At 44.8% G+C, this 9,571-nt stretch overlaps 1 protein-coding gene across 2 annotated transcripts in view; it reads right to left on the reverse strand.

Annotated features, from left to right (window-relative positions):
* The window catches only part of LOC140395443 (bMERB domain-containing protein 1-like), a 166,618-nt gene extending 162,418 nt beyond the window's left edge, over positions 1 to 4,200 (reverse strand). For both annotated transcript variants that reach the window (XM_072483203.1, XM_072483202.1), the window contains exon 1: positions 3,918 to 4,200. In XM_072483203.1, the coding sequence (XP_072339304.1) occupies positions 3,918 to 3,993 (76 nt within the window). In that variant the 5' untranslated portion in view covers positions 3,994 to 4,200. The remainder of the gene's footprint in view (positions 1 to 3,917) is intronic.
* Positions 4,201 to 9,571: the final 5,371 nt, after the last annotated feature.

Below are 9,571 nucleotides of genomic sequence, written 5' to 3' on the forward strand. Positions count from 1 at the left end.
ACAAAAGTTCAGCACAACACCGTGGGCCGAAGGACCTGTTCTGTGCTGTATTTTTCTATGTTCTGTGTTCTATTTACAGTATTTCTTTCTGTTCAATACATTATATTTATTGGGGAACTAAGTTCATAGCTATCTCAAATAATGGTGGGGGGGAGAGAAGAGGGACAGTAATAGAGTTTAGACTGTGTTGCAGCAAAGACAGATTGATTCTAATGTTTGGCGGCACTGGTCAATCATATAACATAGCTATCTATTATATGGTAAGATTTTCTTATCCAATGTCTATTGTTACAGTAGAGGCCAGAGGTTAAGCACAATAATAAAACTACCAATTGTGTATGCTTTATAAAAGATACAATGAATACAGCAACTTTTATCATTTTAATAAATATAAAAGTTGCCTTTAAAAAATAGCAGCTCCTGTGAAAGATGATTTTATTGAGTATAGAAATTTTACTCAGCTTACTTCTGATAAATTTGTGAATTAGAATCTGCCTTTACTCATTGCGTCAGCCTTCTGTCCCATAGGATGATGGCTTGCACTGTGGTGGTCAACTCTAAGTTCAGCATCACCTGGTGTAGCTTAAGAGTCCGACTCAGAAATGGTAGTCTTTGTCACATTGACTACAGGGGAAGACAGTGGGATGAGAAGGTGTACAATTCACTGGCCTCTATTTTCTCTGGGCCCTCCTCTCACCCAGTTGAGCTTTATGTTTCTGCTCGCTTCTCCCAACACTGTCCCAAACAGGCAGCCTTCAGAGGTCACAGCCATCAGCAACTGTCTCCAAGTTATCAGTGACAATGAGTTCATGAGCAAGTAATATCAGGTTACTTACTCAATGACCAATTTGACATAAAGCTGACTACTTCCAGTGTGTGGTGCAATGGGTTGGCACACTAAGCCAGTGTTTCATCATATTGGTTCAGGCTTTGCAGTTGTAATGATGGTAAAATTGTGACAGCAGGTTCTGGCAGTGCACATGCAAATTAAACGCAAAAATTGTTGTTAGGATTCCCACACACTTCCACAGGGTGTGCTTTGAAGTTCTGACAACTTGAAATCTTAGAAATCACTTGAATTGACAAGAACGTAAACTTTTTATGCTATTAGTTTCACTGGTAGCACCCTTGAAAAAAGTTATGCCTTGTTGAATGAGGTGCCACTGGGTTTCTCAATGGTGTACAAAGTCATAATTACTGTTTAAGTTCTCTAGTCCTGAAAAACTAACTTTATATTTGTGGAATGTCAAATTCCTCCATGATGATTAAAATTCAATAGATTTTATAAAATAATTACTTGTTAAATTAAGTATGTTTAACTTGTATATTATCCAATGTAAATATCCTAATCTTCATTTTGCTTTCTATAAAATGAAAGAGTGAATGATTTTTTTAAATGTTACTTCCTGGTTTGCTGTCTGTAGGAAGTCTGCACTGTGATTGGCTACTTAGCAATATCGCTGCAACTGGCCACTATATATCCCCAACATTTATCACTTGGACTAAATTAATGTTGGCAAAGGTGTAATTCATGCCACCGTGTTCACTAGATCTTTGTGGATAGCAGTGAGTGTGGTCACTTCACCACTGACTGCGAAATCCAAGCCATGATGCAAACCTTTGGTCCGCCAACAAAAGAAAAAGCCATAACCAGTATAAAAACAGCTTCTCGTGGCACGCTGGTGTGAAGATATGCTCACTAAATGTAACTCTGATGATCTGTCTAACTCCCCTGAGTGAATTGCTTTTCAGGATTTTGTCATTTGTTCTGGATAGGAGATGGTTGATTGCTCTGCCAGAGCAGAAATAGGTAGCAACAAATGTCAGGCAAGAACATAGCAGGGCAATTTTCTGAAAGGATTTTTCTACATTCAAAAGCATTTTGGCTAAATTTCCATTAGCGTGTTAATAATATAGCAGGTGGACTATTTCCTACCAAGTATTACATCCAGTGTTACTCCATCAAGTTACTTACAAATTACCTGCATTTTCTGCATTCACCCAAGATAAATAATGAAACTGCTGTGACAAGAATCACAAACCGATTTTAGAGAAAACCAATATCAAGCATTCCAGCATTAGTTTCCGACACATCCAGTTATAGATCTTCTGTGTTGTGTTTTACTCTTCAAAAGAGCAGATCTTGTCCTCTGAGAGAGAGGTTGCCAACTTAGGGGCAGAGTTGTTCTGTGAGTCCCAAACCAGGAAACATCGAGCAGGTCAATGTTGCATTCAATCTCCCAGACCCAATGAAAATAGATCTAGGTGCCAATCCATCCCCCCCCCCCCCACTCCCCCACCCCCCCCCACTCCCCCACCCCCCCACCCCCACCCCACCCCCACCCCCCCCCCACCCCCACCCCCCACCCCCCCCCCCACCCCACCCCCACCCCCCCAGCCCACCCCCCCCACCCCCACCCCCCCAGCCCACCCCCCCACCCCACCCCACCCCCCCACCCCACCACCCCCCCACCCCACCCCACCCCCCCACCCCACCCCACCCCACCCCCCCCACCCCACCCCCCCACCCCACCCCACCCCACCCCCCCCACCCCACCCCACCACCCCCCCACCCCCCCACCCCCCCACCCCACCCCACCCCCCCTTGATAATTGCAAAAATAGTTTAGAATGACAGGTCTTTCTCCTCTTGGCTCCTGTTTTACCAATTAGAACTCTCTTAAAATCCTCTACCTACCAAAACAATCTTAAGTATGAATTTAAGAATAATCCAAGCTCAATGTTTCTTTCATTATCTTAAATGCAAATATGATCATCTTTATTAGTGTCACAAGTAGGCTTACATTAACACTGCAATGAAGGTACTGTGGAAAGCCCCTCGTCGCCACATTACAGCACCTGTTCAGGTACACAGAGGGCGAATTCAGAATATCCAATTCACCTAACAAACACGTCTTTCGGGACTTGTGGGAGGAAACCGGAGCTCTCGGAGGAAACCCACACAGACACGGGGAGAGCGTGCAGACTCCACACAGTGACCCAAGCCAGGAATCGAACCCTGGACCCTGGTGCTGTGAAGCTACAGTGCTAACCACTGTGCTACCGTGCTGTTATAACATATGGTGTTGCTCCCAAATCAAAAAACACTTTAAATAGCACGCTCTTTCCTCTAGGGTTGGTGTGAACGCCTAATTCTTATTCTGTATAACTCTTATGTGCAAATATTGCACATTGTTAAATAGAGAAATGTTAATGGATAAGTTTGATGCAAACATTACCATTGAGCCTCTGACGAAATTAGCGACGTTTACCCTATACGAGACTGCTTATTTTGGGCTGAGTTGGAGAGTGTTGAAACCTCCACCTCTTGGTTCAGCGGTTTTGTAATGCCGGCCTTTCTACCTTATAACACACAGGAACCTCTGTAGATGTGAGTTTTGAACGGGCTGCCACTATCTGTGTTGCTTTTCATGCACGCACCAAGCATTTTAACTCAGTCTTTAGAGCAAAAAGGCGGATGTCACCTGCCAAACATCAAAAAAAAGACGAGATTTTAACAGGAGAAAACTTTTATATCTGAAGTGATTTTTGTTTTTAAACTGACGGGGCTGTGAGCATTCCTGACAATTCCTCCAAACATGACCACATCAGAAGCCCGCAAAGCAGCGTTTAGGGTTGACCCGTGTCTCCAACCAGGAGACCTTTAAACGTATTTCATGACATTCATCTACTAAAAACAAATAAAATGCACGGATATGTGGCAGTGACGAGTGGCAGGCAACTCAGTAAGATCATTTTAACTTTGAGGAAACCAAACGAAGCACATATATATATACCAGTGACATGGACAAGGCATTGTTTCACAGGTTTTCCCCTGGCCAATGTTTCTTATCGGTCTCTGTGGAAGAAACGCTGATAAAACCAAACACCGTGTTAGGATCTGACATTTTATTTTACCTTTTGCATTGTCTGCATTCCACGTTGTTGATTCAAGAGATCCGTAATGTTTTGCGCATGCCTTTTCGTTCTCCATGATTTTTAAATTCAACAAGGGAACACAGGTACTTTATTTTTTTTAATCCCCAGCTCCTTTGCTCGTCAATTCCCACAGTACCATGACGGATTTGCACCCATGGTTTAAAAGCGGTTCAACGCTGAAGTGAAATGTAGCTGGAGAGAGTGCGGCTGCATTTAGGACGCTAGCGATGTGCTTCTGCTGTTTTGCTCGGTTCATCCAGACGCGCGAGATTGAGCAGGGCGGGCGAGCGGAGAGGGTTTTCCAGAGACACCTGCTGGCTTCAATCGGAATTGGCGCCTCCTGGAGGTCCTTCTGTTTCTCGGCAACACATTTTACGTTCGATCCAATGTAAAAATCTTTATTTTTAAAAAAATCTTTAGTATGCCTCTACTGTAATCGTGTAAATTGGAAAAATAAAATTTCACGCTGCATCGTATTATTTTCCAAAATTATAATACAACTTTCTCACCATAATGATTTAATTTTATCTTAATTGACTCCCTTAACTCTTCTTTATCTAAAGTGGAATTATATATTTCCTTACAGCAGGTTTATCTTAATCTTTCGATTTATATTTCGTCACAGTAGGTATATATTAATCTATAGTAGGTTTATATTTCCTTACATCAGCTTTATATAAATCTATAGGTTTTTATTTCCTTACAGTAGGTTTATATTAATCTGTGCGTTTATAATAATCTATAGGAATATATCTCATTGCAGTAGGTATATATTCATCTATAGAAGGTTTATATTAATCTATAGGTTTATATTTTTTTACAGTAGGGTTATATTAATCTATGGGTTCATGTTTCTTTACAGTAGGTTTATATTACGCTATAGGTTTATATTTCCTTTCAGTAGGTATATATGACTCTATAGAAGGTTTATATTAATCCATAGGTTTATACTTCCTTACAGTAGGGTTATATTTATAGGTTTATATTTCCTTACAGTAGGTTTATATTAATCTATAGGTTTATATTCCCTCACAGTAGGTTTATATTAATATTAAGTTGGTTCATATTAGCCCCTGGTAGGTTTAGATCAATCTCTAGTAGGTTTATATTTCTTCACAGTAGGTTTATATTAGTTTATAGTAGGTTTATGTCAATCTATAGTAGACTTATATCAGTTTATAGTAGGTTTATATTAGTCTATAGTAAGCTTATATTTCCTTACAGCAGTTTTATATTAATTTATAGGTTTATATTAGTCTATAGTAGGTTTATATTTCCTCACAGTAAATTTACAGTAGGTTTATATCAATCTCTAGTAGGTTTATATTAATCTTTAGCAGGTTTATATTTCCTTACAGCAGGTTTATCTTAATCTATAGTGGGTTTATATTTCCTTACAGTAGTTTTATATTTCCTCACTGTAGGTTTATATCAATTTATAGCTGGTCTATATCAGTCTATGGTAGGTTTATATCAGTCTACATATTTATATTTCCTTACAGTATGTTTCTATTTATAGTAGTTCTATATCAGTCTGTGGTAAGTTTATATCATTCTATAGGTTTATTTCAGTCTATAGGTTTATATTTCCTTACAGTAGGTTTATATTAATCTAAAGTAGGTCTATATAAGTCTGTAGTAGATTTATATCAGTCTGTAGGTTTATATTTCTTTACAGCAGGTTTATATCCATCTATAGCAGGTTTATATTTATCTGTAGTAAGTTTATAGTCATCAATAGATTCACATTCATCAATAGGTTTTTATTTATCTAGAATAGATTTATATTTAACCTTCAAGTCTGTATAACTTGAAACTTGATCATTGTTTCCCTCTCCCCAGGTGCTACCAGACATGCTGAGATTTCCCTGCTTTAATTTCAGATTTCCAGCATCTGCAGTAATTTACAATAATGATAGTTAACCTTGCCTGGCAGATATACAGGTACATGCAAAGTGCAATATCAAATATAGTATGAGATTATCCAGAGTAAGAAAAGGCTTTTCAGCCCATAATTGCCTTTCCATCTACAGTTGATATGTAATTTGCATTGCTGCCTCACAACGCCAGGGACCTGGGTTCAATTCCGGCTTGGGTGACGGTCTGTGTGGAGTTTGCATGTTCTCCCCGTATCTGCCTGGGTTTCCTCTGGGTGCTCCGGTTTCCTCCCACAGTCCAAAGATGTGCAGGTTAGGTAGGGTTACAGGGATAGGGTGGGGGAATGGGCCTATATAGGGTGTCCTTTCAGAGGGTTGGTGCAGACTTGATGGACCGAATGGCCTCCTTCTGCACTGTAGAAAGTCTATGGAATTCTAATAATAGCATTGTTTAAATCTCTATAAATCTCTATAATTGATACCAATCAAATTCCTCTTTAAAAAGGGTTCAGACTTCCGGTGGGGTGGGCGAGCAGGGCGGCCGCATAAAAAAGAGCTCCCGCTGGTGGCCGCGATTCGCGGCGATTTCGGGGAAATCCCCGAGCCTTCACGCACCCCCCCAACTATCGTCGGCCTTTGGGGCCGCCACGAGCAGCCAGCTCCGGTTTAAAAGCCGGCGAAGAACCCCGCGTGGGTGTCGGGCAGCGGGGGCTGAGGTGCCGGGCCCGGCAGGTCAGAGCAGGGGGGGCGGAGCTTTGAAGAGGTCGTGGCGGCAGGCCCGAGCGCCATGTAGGGAGGGTGCTCCACGTCGGGTGGCTCCCACCTAGGAAGAAGAAGGTTGAAGCCTGGTGCCAGGTGAATGTAGAGGAGAAAGAAAGAAGATTTATGGAAGTTTGGTAAAAGTTTTTTTTTCAAAAAAGAAGAATGTCAGATTGATGAAGGGCAGGAGGGTGAAGGGGGAGAGAGGAGAAAGGAAAGAATATAAAAAACAATAAGCCGCTAAAAGATGCGAAAAGCAGCGTCAAAGAAAGGAGGAAACGCGGGTTCGCCGCCGAAGGAGAAGACGAGCAAAAGCAAAAGTGTTGACAGGATGACGGAGGTCGAACTGCAAGGCGGGGCCGCACTACTTACGGTGGAGAAGATGACCGAGGTGATGGTGGTGGAGCTGGAAAAACGTTTGGTGAGGCACATGGAGATCCTGAGGAAAGAGATGGTGGTCGTGGTGAGGTCATTGTTGGAGGAGGCAATCGGCCCGATCAGGGTGGAGGTGGCAAAGGCATTGGCCGAGGTGAGAGAGCAGGGCGAGAAGATGAAGGAGGTGGAGGATGCCGTGACACGACACAGCGACCAGGTCACCTCGATGGGGGACGAGCTGCGGAGGGTGGTGGAGGTTAACAGAGGGCTCCGAGCAAAGCTGGAAGACTTGGAAAACCGCTCAAGGTGGCACAATTTGAGAATTGTGGGCTTGCCCGAAGGGACAGAGGGCCCAAGGCCAACGCAATACTTTGCTAAGAAGTTGGCGGAGCTGATGGGGGAGGGTGAGAACCCCACCCTGTACGAGCTAGACCAAGCTCATCGGTCATTAAAGCCGAAGCCCAAAGTGAACGAGCCGCCAAGGGCAGTAATTATCTGCTTCCATAAGTTTTGCATGAAGGAGAAAGTATTAAGCAGGGTGAAGCAGAAGCGTGAGGTCCTGTGGGATGGTACTGCGGTTCGGATCTACCAGGACTGGACGGTGGAGTTGGCAAAAAGACGAGCGGCGTTTGGGCGAGTGAAGGCGGCTTTGTACAAGAAGGGGGTGCGATTTGGTGTGGTGTACCCGGCGAAGTTGAGAGTAACATATAAAGCCAAAGACTTTTATTTTGAGACAGCGGAGGCGGCTGAGGCGTTCGTGAGGGCAGAAGGCTTGGGACAGACGTGAAGAGCGGAACTGGAAGAGAGACTATGGACTGTGTTTGAGCGGCTGGAAAATGTACAAATGTTACAACTTTCTTTTTACTGATTTGTATTGAAAATTACATTCTCTTTGCATTGTTACAGAGTTCGATTTAATGGTGTTCTGTGTTGCGACGGTTAAATGTTATGTTAGTGAATTGTAGGGGTTGGATTGTTGGGTTTGTTTTGGTGTTTCTTTCTCTGGGACTGGGTGGAAGGGGGTGAGAGGTATTGGCGGGGGGGGGGGGGGGAGCCACCCGCGCTAGCTAACTAGAGTCAGTTAGTAAACGGGGGTGAGATGAGAGGAGGACTGCGGACGTTGGAGCCTAGATAGCAGGCTTCAATGGGTCTACGAGGCGAGCAAGAGGGGGTGGAGGGAGGGATGTTGGGGGATGTTTTTGTAGGGGGGTTCTTGGGAGGGGGGGAAGGGGTTCGATGTTAACAATGGACAGGGGCGGGTCAGGCTTATGGGGCAGGGCCCGGTGGTATGGTGATGGTGGATAAGAAAGGTGGGGGGGGGGGGGGGGCGGTGAGAGACCCCCAGTAAGGATAATCACGTGGAACGTGAGAGGGCTAGGAGGTCTGGTCAAGAGGTCAAGGGTGCTTGCACATCTTAAAAGTTTGAAAGCCGATGTAGCAATGCTGCAGGAGACTCACTTGAGGGTGAAGGACCAGGTGAGACTTAAAAAGGGCTGGGTTAGCCAAGTGTTTCACTCCGGATTTGATGGAAGGGCTCGAAGGGTAGCGGTGCTGGTCAGCAAAAGGGTACGCTTCCAGATGGAGAAGGTGGTGGCAGATCAGGGGGGTAGATATGTGATTGTGACAGGGGAATTGGAGGGGAGATTAGTGGCGCTGTTAAGTGTATACGGTCCCAATTGGGACGATGTGGGATTCGTGAGGAAGGTGTTTGGGGCTATTCCCGACTTAGACACGCATGAGCTGATTGGGGGGGGGGGGGGGGGGGGGGGGGACTGGAACCTGGTGCAGGAGCCAAGGTTGGACAGATCACGGCCGCGCTCGCTGGTCCCATCAGGGGGGGGCGAAGGCGCTGGCTGGGCTAATGGTGGAAATGGGAGGGGTGGACTCTTGGAGGTTCCTGCACCCAAGGGAACGGGAGTATTCGTTTTTCTCAGTGGCTCAGTGGTCCATAAGGTATACTCGCGGATCGACTTTTTTGTGGTGGGGAAGGCTTTGCTGGCTGGAGTCAAGGGGTCGGAATACTCTGCAATTGCAGTGTCAGATCACACTCCACATTGGGTGGATATGGTGCTGGAGAAGGGGGGCAGCGCAGAGACCGGGGTGGAAACTGTATGTGGGGCTTTTGGGGAACCAAGTATTCTGTGAGAAAATTGAAAAGGTAATTAAGGAATATGTAGGTTTCAATTGTACGGGTGAGGTGTTGAAGGCAGTCGTCTGGGAGGCTCTAAAGGCGGTGGTGAGAGGTGAGGTAATTTTGTTTAAGGTCAGGGTGGATAAGGAGGAGAGGTTGGAGCGGCAGAGGGTAATAGATGAGATGTTGGAGGTAGATGGGAGGTATGCAAAGGATGGGGACCCGGCGAAGCTGGAAAAGAGGAAGGAACTACAGGCGAGCTTCGACCGACTGTCCACCAGGAAGGCGGTGCGCCAACTGAGACGAGCAAGGGTGCAGTTTATGAACATGGAGATAAGGTATGTTAGCAGGTCAGCTCCGGAGGGAGGCAGCGGCAAGGGAAATTATTCAGGTGAAGGATAGGGCAGGGAAGTTGGTGGTGGCCCCAGTGCTGATTAACAAGGTTTTTGAGGAGTTTTATGAGAGGTTGTACAAGTCAGAGCCACTCGGAG

Source organism: Scyliorhinus torazame, chromosome 18, assembly GCF_047496885.1.
Source record: "Scyliorhinus torazame isolate Kashiwa2021f chromosome 18, sScyTor2.1, whole genome shotgun sequence".
NCBI lineage: Eukaryota > Metazoa > Chordata > Chondrichthyes > Carcharhiniformes > Scyliorhinidae > Scyliorhinus > Scyliorhinus torazame.